The 27348-nt window shown below is 37.8% G+C and overlaps 1 protein-coding gene across 1 annotated transcript; it reads left to right on the top strand.

Annotated features, from left to right (window-relative positions):
• Positions 1-12: 12 nt before the first annotated feature.
• decr1 (2,4-dienoyl CoA reductase 1, mitochondrial) lies at positions 13-27348 on the top strand. The gene is made up of 10 exons (XM_052023877.1): positions 13-151; positions 5124-5326; positions 13740-13797; positions 15081-15167; positions 15795-15942; positions 19017-19116; positions 21387-21459; positions 22972-23118; positions 25964-26026; positions 26378-27348. Exons 1-10 carry the CDS (start codon positions 68-70, stop codon positions 26435-26437), a joined length of 1023 nt encoding a protein of 340 aa, XP_051879837.1. The 5' UTR covers positions 13-67; the 3' UTR covers positions 26438-27348.

Below are 27348 nucleotides of genomic sequence, written 5' to 3'. Positions count from 1 at the left end.
TCGACACGCATGCGCATCCTCGGGCGATGCCGTGATTGGGCGAACGGTTGTCGGAGTCGGGGGAGGAATGGCGGTGCTTGTGGGCCGCAGGTTCTGGCGGTGTTGGCGCAGGTTTACCGTTACACCGTCTGAGTGTAGCCTGAGCGAGCGGGTGAGGCCTGTTCCGAACATGTGGCATGAGTTTGGGCGATTCACTTCGTCAGCTGATAACTTTGCTTCCGGAAAGGGTCGTCGCAAGTTCGGAGAAATCATTAATTTCGCACTTTGCTCCATTTTTTTTGTTATCCTTTCACGGGGCCATAAATAAAGCAGAGAATAGTTGGGGGAAACTCAGCAGGTCAGGGAACCGCTGCGTGAAGGGGAAGAACTTAACTAAATCATGATTTTTCCAGCTGGCGTGGGCTGTAAATTAATGTGGAGTGGGGAAACTATTCGGGAGTGCAGTTGGTCACCTGATCGCGTCCCAAAGTGTTCACGGCCGCTCTTTCACATAGGAAAGACACAACTAATTCGCTAGGAATAACTGGATAAATGAACAGATTGTATCACGAAAAGCAAAAAAAACTACAGACTCAGTAAAATAAATACAGCAAATACAGTATTCGTAGAGAGAAAAACGGGTAACGTTTCAGGCAAACGTTAATTTTGTTTTTCTATCCACATATACTGCCTGGTTTGCTGAGTATCTCCAATATTTTCTGGTTATATTTCAAATCATCTGTTTTAATGGCTTAGAGCAGTGTTTCCCTGGATGCTGGGAAGAGCCCCCCCCCCCCCCCCCCCCCCAAGCAGTTAAGTAATACCCAGAAAATAGATTTGGTGTTGGCATTCATCTGAAAATTGGGACTCTTGACAGTACAAGTTTCCTGAAGTAATGCAATGAAATGATAGATAATTGATAAGGCTGTCAAATAACTAGCAGGGCAGGCAATATAGAAATAGTTGTCTGTTGTTGATTCTCTGTAGCTGTGACACTTTACTCTGCATTGTGTATTGTTTTATCTTGTACAACCTCAATGCATTGTGTAATGAATTGATCTGTATGAACAGAATGCAAGACAAGTTTTTCACTGTACCTCAGTACAAATGACATAATAAACCAATTCCCATTCAGATCAAAAGTAGGTTCTCCTTTACAACAATCCACTTGGGCCTCCTCTCCTTTTGACCCATTCATCAAAGACTGCAGGGCTGTCAGATTTCCATCCATCTGCAGTATGCCTCTGGCATCTATGGGGAATGATGGGGTGCTGGTTACATGACAATTGCTCAAAATAGAACATTATTGTGCAACAGGCACAAGTATTTTATCCATAAACCTCTAAATAAATTGGTCAACTAATGTCATTTCCTTATCCTTTTTAATAACAATGTTTCAGACTGCAATTCTATTTATTAAAATGAATTAACCTTAAAATAAAATATGACAAAAAATCAAATGAATGACTGTATTCACCATCACATTAAGTGTCAAATCTTCATAGAGGATGTTGCTGCTAATCGGTGTACAAGTGCACTGCCTTTGTTAGTGCAATCTACGGCGCTTTTCAACACTTTTATCACTGAGTTCAGGAAAAGCTCTTTATGCTTTGTACTTGGTGATTTAATTTCATAAATTGTTGGGGAAGCAATATTGAATTATTTCACAAGAACATTATGATTTTCGCCTTTTTCCACTCATTTGCCTATTTACATTTTCTGTTTCAATGTTACGACAACATGTTTCTGCTTTGTACCTTTGCCTGGAGTATTCTTACCCGACATAGTGGTTAGATGGGTGAATGTGGCATAGTCCATGGAGCAGAATTGGAACCAACCAACACTTATGGGACTAGGGGCAGTGCCTTGTGCTATAGACTGTTGGGAGACAGCACGTGAACAAAATCATGTTGGAACCCAGCAAATTCAAATTTATGTTTTGGAATTTCGTGCATAAGAGTTCCAGATGCATAAGTACTGGATAAACAAGCAGGCTTCCCCTGAAATGCTTTTGAGTTAAAATACTCTCTAGTGTTTTACAGGCACTGTTGGCTTTTACTGATTTGTTTTTCTTTACGTTCATAGCATCTGCAATGCTGCATTTTATTTCTTGCTCACATTGACGTTTTTCAAGTTGAAACTGGATCGGGGTAGATAGGAATAAAGACAAAGTTCTGATTTTTTTCTGATTATTCAGATTATTGTTTTACCTATTTAATAAAATATTAGGAGTATCAGAAATATGAACAAAGTGTAAGGCTGTCTACAAGTACATGATGTTTTATAGCTGAAAAAAATGATTAGTGTTTGATTGGTTTTGAATTATCATTATTGAAATCATAACAATGTTCACACAGTTGCTTATCTGATCTTCCCAAAGTGCCTGTTATAACTGTAGGATAGTGGAAGAGCTGAATAAGTGACAAGCCCATCCTTTAAGCTCAATGTCCTGTGCCCTCCAAAAAATGGACAATATTCATCTAATAGCTTTTCTGTATATCTAATTCTAGGTGTACTTCAATAACCAAGATCAAATCTCCCCTCCAAAGATAAGGCTGTGCAATCAGTGTATAACTCCTCACAACTTTTGGAAAGACATTGCCATTTCTAATGATTTATCATTTATCCATTGGATCATGATTTCTGGCTATAACTTCGGTAGAAGCTCTGGAAACGATGGGAATAGGAGTTTATTCCTTTCCTCAGGTTTCTTTTTGAAGTTGCAGTAGAAAATTAGTATGCTCTGTGTGGAAGTTACATGCTAAGCAGTATTGAAATTGAAAATTTCATTCCAGAAAATTTGGTCCCACTACTTTTATATTCCTGACATTAAAAATAAGAGCTGGAATAGGCAATTTGATTGCTCAAGTACACTCTGCCATTCATCTAAGCTACGTCAACTCCCTATGCCTGCACTATTCCCATGTTTCTCAATTCCATACTGTTTGAATATCTAAAAACATACCAGGTTCTGTTGGAATACACGTGACAAATGAATATCCACAGCCTTCTGGTAGAGAAGTCAAAATATTCATAACCCATTCAGTTAAGAAATGTTTCCACATTTTGTGGACTAACTCTTTTTGTTCTGAGTGACTCCTAGGTTACTGTGGCTCCTGAGTCAAAAACAACCTTTTGGCATTTACCATACCAATGTAAACTTCACATGTGAAACCCAGCTAAACTATAGAAATTAGTTTTTTGTTTTAGGCTCAATGGATAATTCTGTTCATTAATGTAGCCATGAAATAATTTATAACCCCTACAACTTCTATTTTGTGATAATGTCATGACTTAAGGAAATTTTCAGCTGAGGCTTTGAGCATCTAAGATGGTCACGTCTGATAATTTGTTAGTTCATTTTAATAAAATGTCTTGTGATTATCTTTTTCGCATTCAAGTGCTCTAGTTCAATAAAAAGTGCAATTTTTTATTGCATGTTGGTACAAATATTTTTAACCGAAGTTCTCAAGCCAGGAGAGGGAGTCTGATGTGGTTGTATGAATGTTAGCCATTTGTCCTGGGAAAGATAGAACCATAGAACCATACAGCACAAAACAGGCCCGTCGGCCCACCATGTTGTGCCGTCCATCAAACCACCCTCACACTATCTAACCCTTTCCTCCTGCATATCCCTCTATCCCACATTTCTCCATATGCTTATCCAACAAACTCTTGAACCTGTCCAATCTATCTGCCTCCACCACCAGTCCAGGCAGTGCGTTCCATGCACCAACCAGTCTCTGGGTGAAAAACCTCCCTCTGTCATCTCCCCTGAAGTACTTACTTATATTGGTCTTAAAAGTATTCAAAGACTCTGCTTCCACTGTCCTTTGAGGAAGAGACTTCCAAAGACAACAACTCTCTGATATTTAAAAAAAAATCACTATGTTCTTGTTTAAAATGGTGACCAAATGTTTTTAAACATTGACCCCTACTGCTAGATTCTCCCATAGGGGGAAACATCCTTTCCACAACCAGACTATCAAGACCCTTCAGGGTCTTATACATTTCATTCAAAACCTCTCACTCTTCTAAGCTCCAGCAGATACAAACCCAACTTATTCAACATTTCTTTAAAAGACACCCCACCCAATTCCAAATGTTTGTTTAGTTAACTTTCTCTGAACTGCTTCCATACCTCCCTAAATAAGGAGCCCTGTATCTCACAGATGTGGTCTCATAAAACAGTATGTAACTGAAGCATAACCTCTCTTCTTTTGTATTCAGTTCCCTGAGTAATAAATAATAACGGTTTGCTAACTTTTCTAATGAACTTGCTCTACCTGCATAGTAGCCTTTTGTAAATCAGACACTAAGGTTCTGCTACATCTCAAAGCTTTACGATCTCTTACCATTTAGGGAATAAGCTGTATTATTTTTCCATGTCAAACCACAACTTCATAGTTTCTCATGTTATACTGCATTGGCCAATTCTTTGCTCATTCACTCCCACCATGGCCTTCTATTAAGTTCCTACCCATAATTATGTCATTAGCAAATTTAGCAACTGTACTCTGGTGCCTTCATCCAAGTTATTTATATAAATTATAAAAGGTGAGCCCCCAGCACTTAACTGCAGGCACAGTACTCAAATGGAAAAAGAACTATTTATGCCTGCTTTCTATTTCCTCTCAGCCAGTCAATTTTCTCTCTGTGCCAATATGTTAGCTTCTACACCATGAGAGTGAACTGGTAGTCATGACACCAAATGAGCTAACACTTGCAGTTTCACTTCCAATTGAACCCACCATCTTAAGGCTTCAAAATTAGAATGTAGTTAGAATGGATTTTTACACTTACCAGTAATTTGCAGGGTGTGACTGGAAGATCACTTGATGTAAAGTTTTTATTAAAAAAATCTAATTAAAACAACGTAGAACAGAGGGACTGAGGAGACGTGGTTCCCTGAAAGTGGCATTGGAGGTAGACAGGGTAGCTTTTGGCATGCTGGCCTTCATAATGCTATCACAAATGCTTTTGTTTGGTACTCTGGAAATATCCAGAATTATTGTTCAAAATGACGCTTTCTTCAATGAGTAAAATAGATTATTGAGACAAAATGCCTTACTAAATTATAATAATAAAGTCAAATGATCTTTTCAGATAGCAATTGATTGTCACTATTGAATTTTTGTCTCCAGCTTTTCAGCCAAAGCACAGGAACGCTGTACCAAAAAAATGATTCCGATCAACAAGAAATGCTTCCTCAGAAGCAAACATTGATGTTGCCTTCTGGAACATTTAAGGGTAAAGTAGCCTTCATCACTGGTGGAGGTACTGGACTTGGGAAAGGAATGACAACTGCTCTATCTGCTCTGGGTGCTGAATGTGTTATTGCAAGTAGGTAAGTAAGATTAAATGTGATCAAACAAAACTTACCATAAGTACAGATGCCTTTTTATCAGTAATCCAATAAAGGTAAATAAAAATCAATTAAACTTTGAGCAGTTTGAAACACTAACATAAAAATTGAATCAGTGGAAAGATCATTAGCATTGTAATTTTGTGTTTTAAGTGAATGAATGTACTGAAACAACTGGCTACTTGGTGAAGAATTTTGGACTTGTAATTGTATTTTACTGGTATACAACAATGTGGCTGTTAAGATCTTTTTTGCTCACACTCAAGGCACTGAAGGTCTGGCAAATTTTACAGCAGTGGAAACCTTTTTAAAAACTTATGTAATGCATCACAAAAATGTTATCAAAATGGCTTTCCAGTAAAAGATGTTATAGGAGGTGAAAAGTGGCTTAGTCAAACATCTGTGAATTTTAAAGGTTGTCAATAGAGGAGAGAGAACACCAAGTACTGGAGCCAAAGCAGTTGAATCCTTAATTGTTGTATTTAGGTGCTAATGATGGCCAAATGAGAAAGAGGAAAAATAAGCCATTGTCAGAAGACTAGACAGGTGAAAGGCCAGGTGGAAGATCTGGAGGAATTCACAAGGGGTTAAAGACATGGTAGTATTGAAACAACATAATTTTAAAGAGAGAGACACAAGAGACTGCAAATGCTGGAAATCTGGAGCAACACACAAAAAGCTGGAGGAATTCAGCAGGTCAGGCAACATCTGTGGAGAGAAACGGACAATCGATGTTTCGGGTCAAGATCCTTCATCAGGACTGGAAAGAAAGAGGGGAGGTAGCCAGTATAAAAAGGTGGGGGGAAGGGTGAAATGAGCTGACAGGTGATAGGTGGATCCCGGTGAGAGGGGTATGATAGGCAGGTGAGGGAGAGGGGAGAGTGGGAATGATATAAGAAGCTGGGAGGTGATAGGTGGAAGTGACAAAGGGCTGAAGAAGATGGAATCTGATAAGAGAGGACAGTGGACCATGGAATAAAGGAAAGGAGATGAGGGGAACTGGAGGGAGGAATGTGTGGGTGATGGGCAGATTGAGAGGGTGGGGGAGGGGAAAGTGAAGGGGTGATGGGGACCCATGGGATAATGGGGGAGAAAAGGAAGGAGGGGAGTGGCTAATAGAAGCTAGAGAAATTCATGTTCATGCCATTAGGTTGGAGACTACTAAGGCGGAATATGAGGTGCTGTTACTCTAATCTGCGTCTAGCCTCAACTTGCCAGTAGAGGAGGCTGTGGACAGGTATGCTGGTGTGAGAATGGGAAGTGGAAATAAAATGGCTGGCTACCGGGAGATCCTAACTGCTGCGGCAGACGGAGCAAATGTGCTTGATGAAGCGATCCCCTGATCTGCGTCAGGTCTCACCAATGTAGAGGAGGCCACACCAGGAGCACCAGATGCAATAAATAACATTGATGGATTCACATATGAATGACTGCCTCACTTGGAAGGACTGTGTAGGGCTCTAAATGGTGGTGAGGGAGGAGGTGTAGGGACAGGTGTAACACTCACTGCTGTTGTGGTCAGACTTTCTTGGTGGCTCTAGATGGAGTAAGTCGCATTTTGGCTTTGCTCCATTCCCTCTTAATTTTTTTCCTACCACCTCTTCACCTTCAATGTTAAAGTATTAATAATACTTTTATATGTTTGGACTTTGATCTTTAATTGCTGGAAATGACTACCAGAGGGAAAACAGCTTGTGAATCTCAACTCACTTTGGAAGCTATTTCCAAACTCCTGATGAGAAAAATGAAAAATTTGATTGAAGATTTTCCACTTTGGAAGTGTTGTTAAAGGAGATCGAAGGTAGATTAACGGCACTTAAACAGGAAAACACCAAGCAACAGAAACAAATTTCTAAACTGGAGGAAGCCGGCAAACAGATCATAGATTAGATTCCTTGGAAAAGAAATTGGTCTCGACTACTCAAGCACTGGAACAGTACAAACAAAAGACTATTGATCTAGAAAGTCGAAGTCGGAGAAAACCTTGCGGATAATTGGTCTCCGTGAAAACGTCGAAACTGGTAATCCTATTGAATTATTTTCCAAACTTTTGATGGATGTGTTTGGCTCTGAAGTTTTCTCTGCCCGTCCTATCTTTGATCGGGCTCATAGAGCTCTAAGACCTAAACCCCTTGGAGAGCAAAAACTACGACCATTAATATTGAGATTCCACTATGTGAACACTAAAGAGCATTTAATTCAAATTGCTTGTCGTAAAGGAATTATCCAGTACAAAGATTTTAAGTTCCATCTGGTTGAAGGTTACAGTCCTGAAATTATCAAAGAAAGACTGCTTTTTAAACTGATCATGTCACAGCTGTATCAAAGGAAATTTCAACCTGCATTGTTATTTCCAGCTCGTTTAAGTATTCTTCTCCTTGATAAGTCATGTAAATGGTTTGGATCCGTGGATGAAGCTGAAAAGTTCCTTGATGATCAACTTTCAACTACAGATGACTAATAAGTGTTTTGAAATAATTAAGAATCTGACTTGGTGACTGATTTTTTTTCTTTGAAATATTAGTAAGACTTTTTTTAAATGTTGCCTTTTAGAAGTTTTAACTGTGTAGAAGATTCCAGTAACTTCTTTTTGTTTATATGTACGAAATGTTTATGGTACTTTTATCTCAATGTTTTGTCTGATGGTGGTGTTTTGCATTCCTTTTAATTTGGAGATTTGCCATCAAGAGAGGTGGGGTTAAGATATTCTCAGGTAGCTTCTGGCTGTCTATTGGCCAGTTTTTGGGCCTTGCAGGGTTGGGCTATTTTTTAGTTTTTCCTTCTGGGCTGTCCTATAACTACAAATATGTCTGAATTGTCGTACATCCGGCTCCCCTTTGAACTTCTTTCCCTCTTCCTGATTATGTCTCCTATCGGTAAGGTTAACCCTTTACATACTATATGCTTTATTTAAGTAAAATGGATAATATTATTACTTAGTTTCATGGCATACGAAGGGTTTAAACCATCCAATTAAGCGAAAGAAGATTTTTAAAGTTTGCACATAGATTGAATGCTCCGATTATTTTTAGCTCGAGAGACGCATATTAGGAAGGAGGATAATCAGCGTTTTTTTTTCGGTTTTTAGGAAAGGTCAACATTCACTCTAATTCATAAGCCCAAGGTGAAGGAGTCTCTATAGACCCCTCGATTTCATTTGTTCATTGTGAAAACAATTTCAGACCCGAACGGTATAGATTTTTATTAATACTGGTTTAACTTCATAACAAAAAGTTGTAATGGTTAATGTTTATGCACCTACGTCGACTACCCCGAGTTCTTAACATTTATTTGCATCTCTTCCTATTTAAATGAATATACGTTGATTATGGGTGGAGATTTCAACTGTTATTTGAACCCTTCGATGTATAGGTCTGTGTCCAATCAGGTACTTCCAAACAAATCTGCTATCTTTATCAATTCCTTTTTAGTTGATTCTGGAATTTTAGAAGTTAGGAGATTTTTGCACCCTAACGATAAAGAGTTTTCATTTTTTTTCTCATGTTTACCATAATTACTCTAGAATTGATTATTTCTTTATTGACTCTTGATTAGCTCTATTTGTCATTGATTGTAAGTATGATGCAATCGCTGTTTCCGATCATGCGCCTTTGAAACTATCAATTAAACTAACTGACATAATTTTTGGTGCCAAGCAATGGCGGTTCAATTTTTCTCTGCTTCAGGATTTAAACTTTATTAAAGAACAAATTGCCTTTTTCTTTTTAACTAACTCTACAGAAGAAATTTCCAATGGGATACCTTTAAAGCGTATATCCGTGGTCAAATTATTTCATATTCTGCTGGATTGAAAAAACAAACTAATAATGAAATACGTAAATTGGTTGATGAGATTAAAGAAATGGATAAAAAATACTCTGTTGCTCCTAATTTGGAGCTTTATAAAAAGAGAATTGAACTTCAATTGCAACACAATTTGTTATTAACATCCCCAATTGCAAATCAATTACTCAAAACCAAGAGTCAGTTTTATGTACACGGTGATAAATCTGGTAAATTATTGGCCAACCAATTGAAAGCTGCTTCGGCTAAATGTCAGATTATTAAAGTTCGTAAACGAGATGGTAATTTGACGGTTCACCATGACCAAATTAATAAATCTCTTCAAGAATTTTATATCTCTTTATACCAATCAGAATTTCCTGAAGATTCCACTTTAATGCACGAATTTTTAAGGAAATAGAATATTCCGAAATTATCACTTAATGAACGTTTAACATTAGATGCACCCATTTCGGGGAAAGAAATAAAGAAAGCAATCTCTTCGATGAGTTCTGGTAAAGCATCAGGTCTTGATGGGTTTACAGTTGAATTTTTAAAATCTTTTTTGGATCTTCTTTCTCCCTGGTTATGTAAAATTGTTAAAAATTTGTAGGTAAATTACCACAATCCTTTTATGAAGCATCTATTTCTTTAATTCCTAAAAAAGATAAAGATCCTTCTGAATGTGCATCATACAGACCTATCTCCTTATTGAATGTGGAATCTAAAATCTTTTCCAAAATATTGGCTAATAGATTAGAAAATGTACTTCCACAAATTATTTCTGATGATCAGACAGGATTTATTAAAAATTGGCATTTGCAGTTTAATATTAGGACATTAATGAATATTGCTTATACCCCTTCATCTAAAATTCCAGAATGTGTTATTTCGCTTGATGCCATTCCCATAGAAGGCTATGGGTAAGCCTGGTAATTTCTAGGGTAGGGACATGTTCGGCACAGCTTTGTGGGCTAAAGGGCCTGAATTGTGCTGTAGTTTTTCTATGTTCTATGTTTCTAAGGCGTTTGATAGGGTTGAATGGGATTACTTATTTAATACGCTTGAGAAATTTAATTTTTGTCAAAATTTTATATCCGAAATCAAATTGATATATCATACACCTTTAGCTTCTGTACTATACCAATATCAGAGATCCTCCATTTTTCGGCTTATTCTGAGGTAATAGACAGGGCTGAACCCACTTAATGTCCTTTACTATTTGATATTGCCTTGGAACCTTCTGGCAATTGCTTTTTCGTGACTCTTCTAACATATCTGGTATTATTTGTGGAGATGGGACGCAATAAGGTATCACTATATGCAGATGACTGTTACTTTCATATCTCTAACCCTGAGGAATCTATCCCTGCAGCATTATCATTGCTTGCTCAATTAGTGGTTTTTCTGGTTATAAACTAATCTTAATAAAAGTGAGCTTTTGCCATTAAGTATGCAAGAACTCCAATCTATGGTCAATTGCCATTTAGATTAGTGACTGATTATTTTACTTATTTAGCTGTTAAATTACCAAGAAGTATAAGGACTTATTAAAGTTAACTTTTTACCCCTTAATTGATTATGTAAACAATTGTTTACTGAATGGTCCCCATTGTCCTTATCACTGATTGGTCGAATCAATGCTGTTAAGATGACTATTTTACCTAAAATTTCTATATCTATTTCAGGCGGTTCCAACCTTTATCTCTAAATCCTTTTTTGATATATTGATTCTAAAATTTGTCATATATATGGCAGAATAAAAACTCAAAGTTAAGTAAGAAAGATTTACAGAAATTAGAAAAGGATGGCGTTATGGCTTTGCCTACATTTAGATTTTACTATTGGGCAATTAATATCAAAAACTTAATTTTCTGGACACAAGATTTAGATGTAATTTCAATGTCCACGATGGGTGTATCTCGAGCATGAGTCAGTGCAAGGGTTTTTCATTGGCTCTATCTAAGGGGGCCTCGCTCCCCTTTGCACTTACTAAGATTGAAATAAACGAACGATTATCCAATAACTAGACATACAATATGAATATGGTTTTCTATTCGTTAATTTTTTTGAATTGAATAAATTTATCTTATCAAGTCCCTAATTATAGTTAATTTTTTTTCCTTTCACCATCTAAGAATTGGATCTAGCTTTTCTTTTATGGAAACACAAAGGGGAATAACATGTTTTCGTGATCTATTTGTTGATAACTGTTTTTGTCTTTGCAACAGTTGTCTCATAAATACAATTTGCCTAGATCACATTTTTTTTAGATATTTACAGATTAGAAACTTTTAAATGTTACTCTACCTACTTCCTGATACCACATCAATTGAAGTTCAGAAAAAATCTAGGTTTTAACCCTATCAGAAGGGCTTGATAGCAATAATTTATGATTTGATTATGAAAATACGTTTTGGGATACCGGATAAAATTAAGAATGAATGGGAAAGAGAACTTCAGATACCTCTACCTATAGAGACATGGAAGAAAATTCTTGAATTAGTTAATACCTCTTCAATGTGTGCTAGACACTCTCTAATACAGTTTAAGGTGGTTCATAGGGCCCATATGTTTAAGGATAAGCTAGCTCGCTTTTATAACCATATAAATCCTATCTGTGATAGATGTAATTCGGAGGTGGCTTCCCTGACACATATGTTTTGGTCCTGCCTCTTTTGGAAAAATATTGGAAAGACACTTTTGATATCATTTCAGTGGTATTGAATATGGATTTACAATCACATCCTATTACTGCAATTCTTGGGTTACCAATGATGGATTCTGGCCATTTATCTGCCTCAGTTTGTTGTATGATTGCATTTGTAACATTAATAGCCAGAAGATCCATTCTATTTAAATGGAAAGATCCTAAATCTCCTACTACATTCCAATGGTTTTCCCAAACTATAACATGTTTAAGCTTAGAAAAAATTAGGAGTGGTACTATTGATCCTTCGGTTAATTTTGAAGAAACTTGGAGCCCAATTTATTCAGTATTTTCATATGATATAAGCTGACCTTTTCCAAATCCTTCTCAATAACTTTCTATTCGAATATAGAGGAGTGGAGTTAATGACATAATTTTTTTTAATCAATGAACTACGACAGCCCAGCTTTTGTTTAGTTCTTGGGTAGTTTTTGTTTATTATTACCAATAATTTTGTTTTGTTACTATTTTTTCTTAGTTTGGGTTTTTTTTATCATCAAATTTCTTTTAAATCTTTTTCATGTTCAATTATTAAGAGATTGGGGGGTTCAGATTACATATTTTACTCACTGTGTTTGTATACGTTAACTGTTATTATTGTAATCCCAATCTCTTTATATAATGTGTTTAATTACAATTGTTATGCATATTAATTTGAAATTAATAAAAAGATTGAAAAAGAAAGGAAGCACTGTTGGAGTGATGTGCCTCGAGGGGGATCAGTGGGGAGAGATGAGCGGACAATGGAGTCACGGAGAGAGTGATCCCTGTGGAAAGTGGAGAGGGGAGGGGAAGATGTGCCTGGTGGTGAGATCTTGTTGGGGATGGTCCTCATCTACCACCCCACGAGCCTACGCATAACAAGGGTAGAGTTTCCCTCATCCTCATCAACCACCCCACAAGCCTATGCATCCAACATATTCTCCACAGCTTCTGCCATTTGGCGAATGATAAGATAATATGGGACTGCAAGAATAGGCAGAATAGAGAAACAGAACTTGTTGAGGGATAAGAAATTTGGCCACAGAACTTCATTGAGCTCGCATTTAAGGAGGGAGGCCAGAAAGGAATAGCACTAAAGTAGACAAATCTGGAGGTAATAGGGTTTTAGTAGCAGTTGGTAGGATGTTGGTGATGTAATGAAGGGGAACAAAAGTGAATTTTGTAGTGAACAGTTCGGGATTTGGAAGCTTCAGTCATGCCTGAAGGTGATGAAGCCTGTGGAGAGTCTGATTTGATCTGAGATACTTTGAGGCAGACAAACGTTGAAATAGGAATAAAGATGATGGTTTTGGTCTTATCTATAGTTATCTGTTGGAAGGTGAGTAATAGATAAGCAAATTTAGACATGAAATAAAAATGCCATTTGTGGAAAGAGAAACAGCAGTAACACTTCAGGCTGATAACCTTTCATCAGAAGTGCTGATGAAAATAGATTTCTAAATGAAAGGGCATCAACCTGAAGCATTAACACTATTTTTCTCCTTATAGATGTTTCCTAATATGTTAAGTATTTCCAGCATTTACAGTTTTTATTTAAGATTTCCAGCATCTGCAGCTTTTTGCTTTTCTACCATTTGCTGCTTTGTGTTTTTATTTTGATCCAATATCACTCAATGCAGTCAAACCAGATCCACTGCTAGATGATAAAAGCAGTTTTAAGCCAGAGGTAATAATGATTGTGCTCCTTGAGCTCTAGGAAGTGAATATGGAGAGGCATCCAGGAAACAAACAGGAATGGGAGATGGTGGCAATATTCCTTGGCATCAAAGAATGTGATAATCATTAGGCAATGATAATTAAATTTGGCAAATGCATGTGCTTTGCATTAAACACATGGCTTTCAATGTAATGTAAGTGTTATGCAATTAAAAATAATTATTTTTAAATAATGTCTTCCAGAAAACTGGATGTTTTGAAGCAGGCAGCAGAAGAAATCTCCTTGCAGACTGGAAACAAGGTAATTAGTTTTGGCTTAAATTCACATTTACATTTAATGAACGTGCATCTGTGTTTCCCTAAAAGAAAAACATGCTTTCATTTGTAGTAGCTTTCAAACTTTTACCCGCTGAAGTTTGGATATTGCCGGTTAAACTTTTAATCAAAATTTTTGTATATCAAGTTACATGATCAAATATTAGTAGATGTATTCATGGTTTTCAAGTTTTAACATTCTGAAATCATGGTAAATGTCCTGCATATTTTTTAAAACGTAACATGAAAGAATAATCTTGGCAGACTTTGCAAATTACATACTTTAAGTACATATATTATCAATATATATCTACTCCATTATAAGCAGTCACGGCATTATGAGTTTTCATTTTCAGTGGTACACAGAGGAAGTGAATAAAACTCCAATAATCTGCTACCAGCAATTTGGAAGTCCCGATGGTTTGGCATTTAGCTCACCTGGTAACCTTTGCCGCATTCTCTTCACTCTCACCAGGGCCCTGGTTCCCATGCTCCCTTCCCACTCGCTGGGGTCTTGCTCTTCATTTTCATTCACCGGAGCTCAGTTTTTCTTATCCTACTCACATAAGTCTAGCCTGCCAGGCAGGTCTTTAACAACTCATTACATAGATCCAAAAGCTTAATGTGCAGGTAACCACTGCCATTAGCCATTTTGACTCGTCTATCATGGACATTCCCTCTTCTACACATCCCCTCATTGGGGGATTAATTAAAACAACATCCAATAGTCTCAAGAATCTGCTATTCTGTCACCATCAAAGTACAAGCATGATAAATTATTGGAGTTTTTATTGTACTCTGGGCATTAAACAAGGTGCTATCAATCCAACTTGAACATATTTGTTTCCATTGTTTTCTAAAAATCTATTTTGGTATGAGTTTTCTATGCATATAATGACTTAAATTAGTATCATTCAGTATAAAGGGACTATTTAATGGGTGAAACAGAACACTGAAATCACTGAGAATCATTATGCTTGAATATTTCACATATTCAATCATTTATAATTGGCTTTAATTTGTTATTTTAATGTTTTCCAATCTTTCAATATCTGCGCACGTAGTCCACACTTCAGACCAATCTTATGAGTGCAGGTATGCAATCCTGCTGTTTGGTTCCTAAGGAACAGATTGGAAATGGTGCCTTGGGCAGACCTTGCAAGTACACAGATCCGTGGATCGAAATCGGGGGATATCAAGTTCATAGTTTATTGTCTTCGTATGGATCTTTATTTATTCTATGAATATGATGTCATACTTTTATTTTAGGTCCATTCAATTCAGTGTGATGTGAGAGATCCAGTTTCTGTGAAGTCTGCTGTGGAGCAGATGTCTGAAGTGACAGGGCTGCCTGATGTATGTATAACTATTATGATATTTATTGGGAATGCAGTGCACTGTTGCCTCTGGCACTTCCATGCTAAGATGTATAGGGATCAGTGCATGACCAATCAATTCCACATGGCTAACTGAGCTCAGTTCAAATACCAGAAGTCCTATTCCACATGAATTTACAAATTAGAGCCAACTTATTGGAAGGAGAGTGCCATTTCATTTTGAAAATAGCGCCAGGTTTTCTTACAAAGATGGTTGAGGCTAAAAGTGTATTTTGAAAAGCTTTTGTCATTTTAAAGTTGCAGCCTGCATTCCTTTCCTGTCTCCTGTTCCAGAAGCAGAAACTTTTCCTTTGATATACAAAGCTACAATAATTATAGGTGAGGAAATAATGGTTCCCAGTACAGGGAATCTTGATCCCCATCCTTGCTCCTACTCCTATCAATAGCCTCATTTGTTTGAGTAGATGTTCCATGCACAATCAGTGCTATTAGAAATTGTATGAGGTTTTGCACCCTAAACATTCATCTGACATAGTACCCAATTTTAAAACCCCAAATCACCCAAACGGTTTGAAATTTTGAGCTACATTATAGGTCGATAGTTTTTAAAGGCCTTTGGACGTACCTTTCTTTTCTTGCGTGCCAGGTTGTAATAAATAACGCTGCTGGAAACTTCATCTCACCCTCGGAAAGACTTTCTGCTAATGCTTTTAAAACCATTACGGATATTGTTCTTAATGGTACTGCATATGTAACTCTGGAGATTGGAAAAGAATTGATTAAAGCAAAAAAAGGTAAAATGAAAATCTTGCTCTTTAGAAACCATGTGGAAAACATTGTATATTTCATTTGTACTGTATATATCAGAGAAAAGGTTGATTTTGATCAATTTGATGGTAATTTTGACACGGATAGTGCTCTTGCTTGAAGTGGAAAGTAATGGATTCAAATTCTGTTCTATTATTTGCCAATAATAGAAGATAACATTTCAGAATTATATTATTGGGCAGATCTGTAAACCTGAGATCTTGCTGCTCTTTCAGGTTCATTCAAAGTACCCCATGGTATATCTGGCGCAGTATATTTATTGAGGAAAAGTATGGCAATGCTGGACAGTGAATCATATTTAACAGCCATTGTTATTATCAGATACTTCTAGGATAGTTGTGACAAACTCAATAGCAAGGTAAAAATTCCTTGGAGTATAAACCTGATTGTGGAAGATACAGTACATGATCATTTTCTTCTGGAATATAAATAGGAAAATGCTGGTGGTTCTTGGTAGGTCATGTAGATATGGGGAGGGAGGAACAGGTAGATGACATTGTATTAGAACTGGAAAAGTTAGAAGTGTTAGAAAAGTTTTGAGGTACAGAAGAGGAAGAAAAAAACAAATTATATTAGAGATTAAGTAACAAAATATTGATATTGCAAGGCAACAAATTATATAACAGAACAGCACACCACAGGAATAGGTCCTTCGGCCCATAATGTTGTGTCAAACTAATTAAGCTAATGATGCCTAATTACACTAATCCCTTCTGCCTGCACATGGTCGATATCCCTCCATTCTCTGCATATTCATGTGCCTATCTAAGAGCTTCTTAAACATCTCTATCTTATATGCCTCCACCACCACCCCTGGGTTGCCCTGCACACCTTCTTTGAACATTCCCCCTCTTATTGTAAATGCATGCCCTCTAGTATTATATATTTTGACCTGGGAGGAAGATACCGGCTGTCTATCTCCGTACCTCCACATCTTCCTATTATGGGGCGACCAGAATTGAATGCAATACTCCAGATGTCGCCTAATCTGAGTTCCATAAAGCTGCAACATAATTTCCTGACTCTTCAACTCAGTGCCTCAACTAAAAAAGGCAAGCATGCCTTGTGCCTTCTTTACCTTCCTATCCATTTGTGCAGCCACTTTCAGGGAACGATGGACTTGGATCTAAGATCCCTCTGTATATCAATGCCATTCAGGGTCCTGCCATTAACTGTGTACTTTCCCTTTACATTTGATCTCCCAAAGCACAAAACCTCACACTTGGCCGGTTAACCTCCATCTGCCATTTCTCTGCTCATGTCTGCAACTGATCTATATCCTGCTGTATTCTTTGGCAATGTTCTACACTCTCCACAATGCCATCAATCTTTGTGTCATCTGCAAACTTACCCACCCATCCATGTTTTCATTCAAGTTATTTACATTATGTATACATACATATTACTAACAGCAGAGGTTCCAGTATGGATCCCTGTGGAACACCACTAGTCACAGACCTCCAGCCAGAATAAGATGCATCAAACACTACCCTCTGTCCTCATGGGCAAATTAAATTCAGAATCCAAACAGCCAAGTCACCATGGATCCCATGCATCTTAATCTTATGGATGAACCCCAATGAGGGACCTTGTCAAATGCCTTACTAAAATCCACGTAGACAACATCCACCACTCTACCTTCATCGATCACCTTTGTCACTTCCTCGAAAAACTCAATTAAGTTAGTAAGGCACGACCTGCCCTGCACAAAGCCATGCTCACTGTCTCTAATTAGGCCATGCTTTTCCAAATGCTCATAAATCCTATCCCTAATAATCCTTTCCAATAGCTTCCCTACCACTGACATGAGACTCACTGATCTATAATTTCCAGGATTATCCCTATTTCCGTCCTTGAACAAAGGGACAACATTAGCTATTCGCCAGTCCCCTGGGACCTTGCCTGTGGCTAGAGAGGACACAAAGATCTTGGTCAAGGCCCTAGTGAACTCACCTCTTTTCTCTTTCAATAACTTGCGTTATATGCCATCAGGCCTTGGGGATGACCACCTTAATGTTCTTCAAGAGACCCAACACCACCTCTTTCTTTATCTCAAAATGCCTTAGTATATTACCATGCTCCACAATGATCTCACTATCCTCCATGTCCTTCTCCAAGCACTCATTTAGGACCTCGCCCACATTCTCTGCCTCCAACCATGTGTTTCCTCCTTTATCCTTGAGTGGTACTACCCTCTCTCTAGTTATCCTCTTGCTCTTCATGTATGTACAGAATGCCTTAGGATTCCCTTTAATCCTACATGCCAAGGACTTTCCATGGCCCCTCCTGGTTCTCCTAATTCTCTTCCTGAGTTCTTTTCTGGTTTATTTATATTCCTCAAGAGCTCAGTTTGATTTTAGCTTCCTAAATCATACACATGCTTCCTTTTCTGTTTTTGACTAAATTCACAACCTCTCTCGTCATCCAAGGCTTCCTTATTTTGCCATCCTTGTCCTTCCTTCTTACTGGGACATACCGGTCCTCTACTCTGTGTCGGATGTGGGCCTGCCCAAAACAAGCTGTTCCCAATTAACTCTGCCTAGCTCCTGCCTAATACTCTCGTAATTTGCCCTCCCTTAATTTAATACTTTCCTGTAGGATCCATACTTATCTATATTCATGGCTATCTTAAAACATAAGGAGTTGTGAACTTGCCCACAGAAGACATAGATCAAATAAAGAAAAAAAAGATGCCATAAAACAGAAAAGGCTGGAAATACTTAGCAGGTCAGAAGTTGTCTATAGGGAGAAAAACAGAGTTAACGTTTTGGGTGCTTGACCTTTGATTAGCATTCCATCCACCCAAAACATTCATTCTTCCACTAGTGGGGCACTGTAACTGCAGTGTTATCACTTAACAGTGCACTACAGTTACTTGGCTATATCACTACCTTCTCAAGGTCTGTTAGGGAATTAGGAATACATTACTGGTAATTTTAGAATGCTCCAAAATAACTTCTCTTACCCACTTAGTTTTTGTATATTTTCTAAAATATTTCACATCTGTAATTACTTTGAGTTCCAAAACACTGTCTTCTAGGTGCAGCTTTCCTAGCCATTACTACCATCTATGCAGAGACTGGATCAGGATTTGTGATGCCCAGTGCATCAGCAAAAGCAGGAGTAGAAGCCATGAGCAAGTAGGTATTTTTAGGCCTGATTTAGTTGATAAGAATAACAAGGAATCCATCACTTCTCACCGTTGTTATGGAGTAATTATCTTTTAACATATGCACATGTGCAGTATTAACAGAAAACCAGAATTGGTGTTCTGTTTGCCTTGTGCACTATGCTGGAACTTTGCTGGTGGACATGACATTGAAATGCAATTAAGAACATAAATCAGCATTATTTGTCTTCAAGGTATCCACTGCAGTTGCCAGACATCTATTCAAGAGCATGAAATTTTTAATTCTGTAATAAATGGTCAGCCTGACATCACTAGTGGAGAAGTTGCTGGAGGGAATTCTGAGGGACAGGATCTACCAGCATTTGGATGTACAAAGTCTGATTAGGAGGAGTCAGCATGGCTTTGTGTGTGGAAAGTCGTACTTGACAAACGTTTTAGAGTTTTTTGAAGAGGTAACCAAATAGGTGGATGAGGGTAAGGCAGTGGATGTTTTTCTGTTTGGATGTTGACAAAATTCGCGCATGGTAGGCTGGTCTGCAAGGTTAGGTCCCATGGAATCCAGGGAGAGCTAGTTGGGTGGATTCAAAATTAGCTCAGAGGTGGGAAGCAGAGGGTGGTGGTTGAAGGTTATTTCTCAGAATGGAGGCCAGTGGCTAGTGGTGTACGGCAGGGGTCGGTGTTGGGACTCTTATTAGTCGTTATTTATATAAATGATTTGGATGTGAGTGCAAAAAGCTTGATCAGTAAGTTTGCGGAGGACTTGAAATTAGGTGGTGATCTTTATAGTGAAGAAGGTTATCATAGATTACAGGGGGATCTTGATCAATAGGGAAGTGGGCCAAGGCGTGGCAAATGGATTTCAATATAGATAAGTATGAGGTGATGCATTTTGGTGAAGTGTAGGACTTATACAATGAATGCTAGGGCACTAGGGAGTGTAATAGAACAGAAGGTAACAGTCTTTTCCCCATGATAGGGGAGATTATATATCATTAATTTGATTCAGCAAACAGTTAGTTTGACATTTGCAATTTGATGCTTATTTTAATATGTGAAGTTTTGATATTGAAAACAAATTCAGTATTATCTCAATATATGCATCCCATTGCATCACGGTTTCAATTATACCATGATTATTATCATGCCCCACAAAATGAAAATTGGGTAATTGTTACTTTCACTTATCACAGGGGTAGCTTATAAAGGGGATGCTAAATCTGTCCTCTGAACCAGTTATATCAAGTTTCCACTGTAATTGCAGATAATATAATGAGATCTCTACATATTGAACAATGTAATTCAGATTACAGGAAATGATGTTTTAAGTGCAAAATCAAATGGTTATAGGAATCCGTGTTTGAGTTTATTAAACAAAAAATTAATCTGTTGCACTACTTCTGTAAATTAAAGTTAACTTTATTTTCTAAAATTAACATTAAACTTGGTGTGTTAACACTAAATCTTCATTCTGCTGGGCGGCTCTTAATTGCAGTCCCTTTTTTTGTTATATCAACATTCAAAGTAAATTTAAAGTGCTATAATGGATCTCTGTCTTATCATTCCGTTTAAGGTTTTGCTATACTGTTCATTTTTAAGACCTTGTAGTATTTTCAAATGTTGTAGCTATTTTGATGTTGATCATAATGCTAAATGAACTTTGTAAAATGCTTGTAGGTAACTCTGCATCAGGTAACTACAATATCCTTTCACTTATCTTGTGTTAGCATTTTGGTGTTCATAGTTTTTGACAGCTTAGAGCACATGGAATAGGAGATGTTTCTTTTTTCAGTCAAAGGCATATATAATTGTTTGATGTTTGACCTCTGTAGAAGTATTTTATACTCATGTCCATGATCTGCAAAAGAATAATTTGCTGGTCCAGGTTTGCTTTGAACTTGTCTTCAGTAGATTTAAAAAGCTGCCATATTTGGGATTTACCAGTTGTTTCTTTGATTGAGAAGGTGATGAAGGGAATATATATTTAGACTCTCGCATTTTGACCTTCAAATCTTCTCCCAGAAATAATTTTATTTGAGTGCAGTAGTATTTCAAGTCAGTGCAACATCAAAGATAGATAATTTACTTGAATTAAAGAGGGAGTGTATTTTTAGTGTTTTAGAGTAATGATATATGTGAAGATATGTTCACATAATTTTCTAAATGTCATCATTTTTGATATTGTTTTGTTCTACCACAAGATGCAACTGCTAACTTATAGGTAGATTTTGTTATTCAACTTAAGCAGAAATGCTACAAACTATTTTTTATTTTGGTTTACAGATCACTAGCTGCTGAATGGGGTCGATATGGTATGAGATTCAATATAATTCAACCAGGACCTATTAAAACAAAGGTATAATGAACCAGGGGCACGAGTAAGCCAATCTGCCCCTTAAGCCTGTTCTGCTATTTATTAAGATCATGGCTGATCCGACTGCAACCTTAACTCCATGTTCTCATCTACATGCAGTAACCATTAAATCTCTTGCTTATCAAGTATCTACCTACCTTTACCTTAAAAATATTTCAAAGACTCTACTTCCAGCATACTTGAGGAAGAGAGCTCAAGGCCCTCAAAGAGAAAATGTTCAACCTCATCTCTGTCTTAAATGGGCAATCCCTTATTTTTAAGCACTGATCCCTAGTTATAAATTCTCACAGAATAGGAAACATCTTCACCTCATCCACCTGGTCAAGATCCCTTAGGATCTTATATATTTCAATCAGGTTGCCTCTCTTTCTTCTAAACTGCAGCAGGTGCAAGTCTGATAGCCCAACCTATCCTCCTTGGACAATATGCCCATTCAGTTATTGCAGTCTAGACATAAAACAATAATTATTACCCTGTTATCTGTGACATAACCTTATGACCTTTTAATTTAAGGCTTTTCTTGTCTTTGGTTAACTATGCATTTCTAAATTGCAAGACTTTTAAGTTTATTTAACTATTATCTTAATTCTTGTTCATCCTTAATTGTTTATAGTTTAAAATTAGTTCAATGGTACTGTATCCTTTAGTAATCATGCAAGAGCATTCTTAAATGTAGTTGTTGGGGATCAAGAGAATTTTCTTAAGAATTTTATTAGGAAAATAATGATGTAGGCTTTTGGCTAGCCTTAAAACTTAAGTGGATAGGTAAAAAAAGTGATCCAAATGATCATAACATGGACTGGATGTAGTTTTCATATCTCTCTTTGTGTCCAGTAAATGCAGGAAATAGATAGAGATAATGTTTCACTGAGGAGAATCATTTCCGGTGCCTCTAGGTGAAGAAATAGGTATCCATTGCAATTCTGTAGATCTTCATCTGTCTGCTTAGTGAAGGATGGTAATCTCATTCAAATGAATGGGGCTGTGCTAGATGCATTAGCTACAGCTGGTGTAAAACTAAGGGACTAGGTAGCCAATGTCAGATCATTATGATATGGAATCACTGTTGGAGCCTGCGAGCTACTATGTGTAGGTGCAGAAGTCTGGAACACACTGATGCACATTGCAGCCAGCTAGCATTCTTTGTGGAACCACAGTCCAGCTGACAGTATGATTCAGTTCATTAAGTATATTCAAGACAACAACAGAATTTTTGAATAGAGGATTATGGGGATCTGGCAGTAAAATGGAATTCAGGCCAATGATCAGATATGGTGCAGGCTTGAGTTGACATGTGGCCTAATTTTGCTCCTGTTTCTAATGTCCTCAAAAAATCTAAAAATATTTTAAATGCCAGGTCTGCTATGTATTTTCTTTATTACCATTGCAAAATATTTCAACCAAGAGCTAAGATTTTTTCTGAACCAAATTGGCGTTCACATTGTTTGTCTAGTCAGTTTGTAACATTTGTTATGTATTTTTAACCTTCTGTAGGGTGCCTTTAGTCGACTTGACCCAAGTGGTTTGTTTGAAAAAGAAATGCTGAAGAGAATTCCAATGGGCCGCTTTGGCACTGTGAATGAAATCTCCAACCTTGCTGCTTACCTGTGCAGTGATTATGCCAACTGGGTTACAGGAGCAGTAAGTTACCATTCAGAATGCTCTTATTCTTTGTTTAAAACATTATATTCCCCCTGGTTATCCCCATTAAAAGAATCCAATCATAGCAAAGATAGTACAAAACTAGGGTAGATAGTAGGAAACCTTCATTATGTCAGAGGTTTCTAAAACTAGAGGGCGTAGATTTTGGGGTAAATGGTAAGAGATTTAAATGGGATCTGAGGAAGAACATTTTCACCCAGAAGGTAGTTGAAATCTAGAATGCACTGCATTAGAGGATGGTGGTGGCAAGTAATCTTACAGCATAGGAATTGCCAAGGCAGAGAAGGCTACAGACCAAGTACTGACAAATGGACGTAGTGTAGATAAATACTTGATGGTCAACATGTACAGTGTGGGCCAAAGAGTTTGTTTCTATGCTGTATAACTCTATGACTCGGTCTCCTGTTGCTACTCATTGGGATCATCCATGGCAGGACACTTAATTGGAGAAAGCACTTAAAAGCCAGGACTGTAGAGGATTGTATAGGGCGTAAGGCACAGAAATAGTTCATTCAGCTCAACTATTCCATGATATAGTAGGGACACAAGAAATTCTGCAGATGCTGGAATCTGGAGCAATACACAAAGTGCTGGAGGAACTCAGCAGATCAGGCAGCATCCATGGAGGGAAATAAGCAGTCACTGTTTCGGGCCAAGACCCTTCATCAGGATTGGAAAGGAAGAGGGCAGAAGCCAGAATAAGAAGGTGGGGGAGGGGAGGAGCACACACAGGCAGGGGATAGGTGAGTTCAGGTGATAGCAAGTCCAGGTGGGGGGGGGGGGGGGGGGGGGGATGTAATAAACTGAGAGGTGGTAGGTAGAAGAGGCAAAGGGCTGAAGAAGGAGGAATCCAGAAGGAGAGGGCAGTGAACCATTGAATAAAGGATGGGGGGAGGAGAGGAGATGGGCAGGTCATCAAGGTGGGGGAAGGGAGCCACAGGAATAAGGGAAGACAAAGGAGTTGGGGGGGGGGGGGGAAAGAAGGGGCGGGGTTACTGGAAGTTAGAGAAATCAATGTTAAGGCCATCAGGTTGGAGACCCAAGGCGGAATATGGGGTGTTGTTCCTCCAGCCTGCACCTGGCCTCAATGTGGCAGTAGGGGAGGCCATGGATAGACATGTCAGTATGGGAGTGAGATGTGGAATTGAAGTGGCAAGCCACCAGGAGGTCCTGCCTGTTGCGGTGGACGGAGCAAAGGTGCTCCATGAAGCAGTCACCCAATCTGTATCGGGTGTCACCGATGTACAGGAGGCCGCACTGGGAGCACCAGATGCAATAAGTGACACCCTCGGACTCACAGGTGAAGCGCTACCTCAACTGGAAGGACTTTCTAGGGCCCTGAATGGTGGTGAGGAAGGAGGTGTAGGGACAGGTGTTGCACTTGGTGCGATTGCAGGCATGAGTTCCGGGGGGGGGGGGGGGGGGGATGGGGGATGAGTGGACAAGGGAGTCGCAGAAAGTGGAGAGGGGGGTGAGGGGAAGATGTGCCTGGTGGTTGGATCCCGTTGGAGGTGGTCGAAGTTGCAATGAATGATGTGTTGGATGCGGAGGCTCCTGGGGTGGTTGATGAGGAATGATATAGTGGGAATTCCTTTTGAGCCTCATCCTGTTTTTCCGGATGTAAATCTTTCAGTGTAACCATCTATTTCCTTATTCCTCATGTACTTCTCCAGCTCTCCCATAAATGTATCCCATAAAAGTATCCAAATCATGCCCTTTAACATCTGTGGTAGCAAGATACCTCTTTGTTAATGAAGTTTTTTCTGAAATCCCTACTGGTTTCCTTACTGTCTGACTAGGATCAATGAAATGTAGCGATAATTAAATTCCATTAATCTGGCACACTTTGGACTTTGGTGCCAGACTGGCAGATTTTCCAGACTATTAGATGTCATTTTATTGATACTTGAACACACTTTTCATTTAGGTTTTTAAAAGACATTACACAATAATGCCTCAGTGAATCCAGTAAGTTTCGAGTGAGCTTGGGAAACTGAACCAGGTAAGTTTCAAAGAAACATCACATAAGTTTGAAGGGAGTGCAGGAACCAGGGCCCTGGTGAGTAGGAAGGGAGTATGGGACCTACTGCCTCTGAGTAGGAAGAGAGTGTGGGAGTCAGGGCCCACGTGAGTGGATATTGTATACATCAGGATTTTCAAATAATTAAATAGTGGGTTATTGGAGTTTTACTGTTTACTCTTCCTCACAAATGAAATTCTCCCTGTATCCAACTTATCAAAAACTTTGATAATTTTCCAGATCCTTAGATCATCGTGTAGTTGCCAAATTCTCAAAAGAAAAAAGACTGCTGAATGAATCAGTTCTGGATATTCAATGCAGAGAGACTTGCCTCCCAATTTTGCAAAAGGCCTGCAAGGAAAGTCAGGAATATGATGAAATATCTTCTATTAGAACAACTACATCATCAAATTGTATTTTATTTTCACCAAAATGTAATAAAACAGTCAAAAGAAGTGCGCAGGGATATTATCAAACAATTTGACACTGAGCCACAAAATAATATAATGGAAAAGAGCTGTATTTAATAGAACATCTTAAAGGGAGAAAGAGAGGTGGAGAGACTTAGGTAGGGAATTCCAGAGTTTGGGCCCTTAGCTTCGAAAGAAATCAAAACTAAATGTTTTGTGAGGGCAGGAATAGAGGAGCACTGTTAAGTTGGAAAATTGTAGGGCTAAAGAAATGGAGAGGAAGAAGAGACTCTGGAAGGAAACAACGATGCTGTTCAAATTCTGCAGAAAATCTTTCTTTGTTTAATTTTAAGCCAAACATAACTGAATGTTGGCCTTGTGGTTTTTTTTATAGGTAATAAGATTTGATGGTGGTGAATTTGTTTCAATAGCTGGTGAATTTAACACTCTGCAAAAGGTAATGTCCTCTTTTAACTGCTGAACCTTTATTTTATGTCCCTTTCTCTTAGCCTGTTTCTGCATGGGAGGCAAAGCAAAAAGACCATAGACTAACCTATATTTGCATTAACTCTAGACATGCTTGCAGGGATTAATGTATTTCTCACCCAAGAAATTGGATATATGTTGGAGAGCATCAGTAGTGATACAATAACTAGTATGCGTACACATTAGAGATCAAGTTTGTTTCTCATTACTTGCTGAAGATATAATGTTGTTTTATTTCTCATTAGTTTCTATTATGATTTTTAAAATATAAATAATATAATCTACTTATCTCTGAGTTTTGAATTCTCTCTTTTTATCGTAGGTTAAAAGTGAACAATGGGACGTGCTCGAGTCCCTCATCAGAAAAACCAAAGGCTCCTAAGTGGTGCAAATCAGACACAATTTAAAATGACGCATAGACGAGAGTATTATGCCAGCTTATCAGTGGAAGAAACTTGGGTTGGATGATTCATACTTGATTAGATTTTCAAAATAATTATTTTTGATCTGCCAAATTGAAATATCTTTATTAGGAATAATATTGCTTCATTTATCATTGGTTGCAGAATCAGAATTTGGTAATTGCAAATTTATTTTTAATTAAGAGGAACAGTTTTGCTACTCTGCTGAGTGTTATCATAAAGTAAAATGAGACAAGACTATTCGGAAAACATTTTCCAGGCAATGTGTAATAGAATATTGTAATCACCATAATAGGTACCTTTATAAACAATGCATGCATAGTGCCAGAGGTGGGAAATTAGGGTGTTTCTTCGAATTGGTAAACTAACATTTTTTGGAAAAAGGATACATGGAAATTACGTTAATATGGTGGAGAGCAATTTTTAGAAATGTGTCCGGTTTATAAAGTAGGTGTTTGAAAGGATTATAGGGCTTTGATATTAAGTTTGGAATAATTCATTCATTAATGAATCTTAATTTTAAAATATCAGACTGGGTTTAAAGCTAATGACTACAGTGATAAGATGCTGTATCATAATGGACTTTTATAAATCTGGAATGGATGTTAAACATACTGTGTAGCTGTGGTAACATTCTTTGTGTAAAGATGCTCTTTTGTCAATTTGCTTTGCTTTCTTGTTTATTTACCCTGTATTTTTTCTTACTGTTTCCTCAGTCTATGCATTCTCTGTACATCCATGATGTTTCCCCATTTAATCTTGTACATCTCAAAAAAATGAAAAGGAACAAAATAAACACTAAATACATTAGGATAGTATGTCAGAGAAATTAAATGCCTTTACATCATCAATAAATTATGTAGTTCAGATA

This window comes from Pristis pectinata, chromosome 9 (assembly GCF_009764475.1).
Source record: "Pristis pectinata isolate sPriPec2 chromosome 9, sPriPec2.1.pri, whole genome shotgun sequence".
Lineage (NCBI taxonomy): Eukaryota > Metazoa > Chordata > Chondrichthyes > Rhinopristiformes > Pristidae > Pristis > Pristis pectinata.
This window is presented reverse-complemented; position numbering and strand designations above follow the sequence as displayed.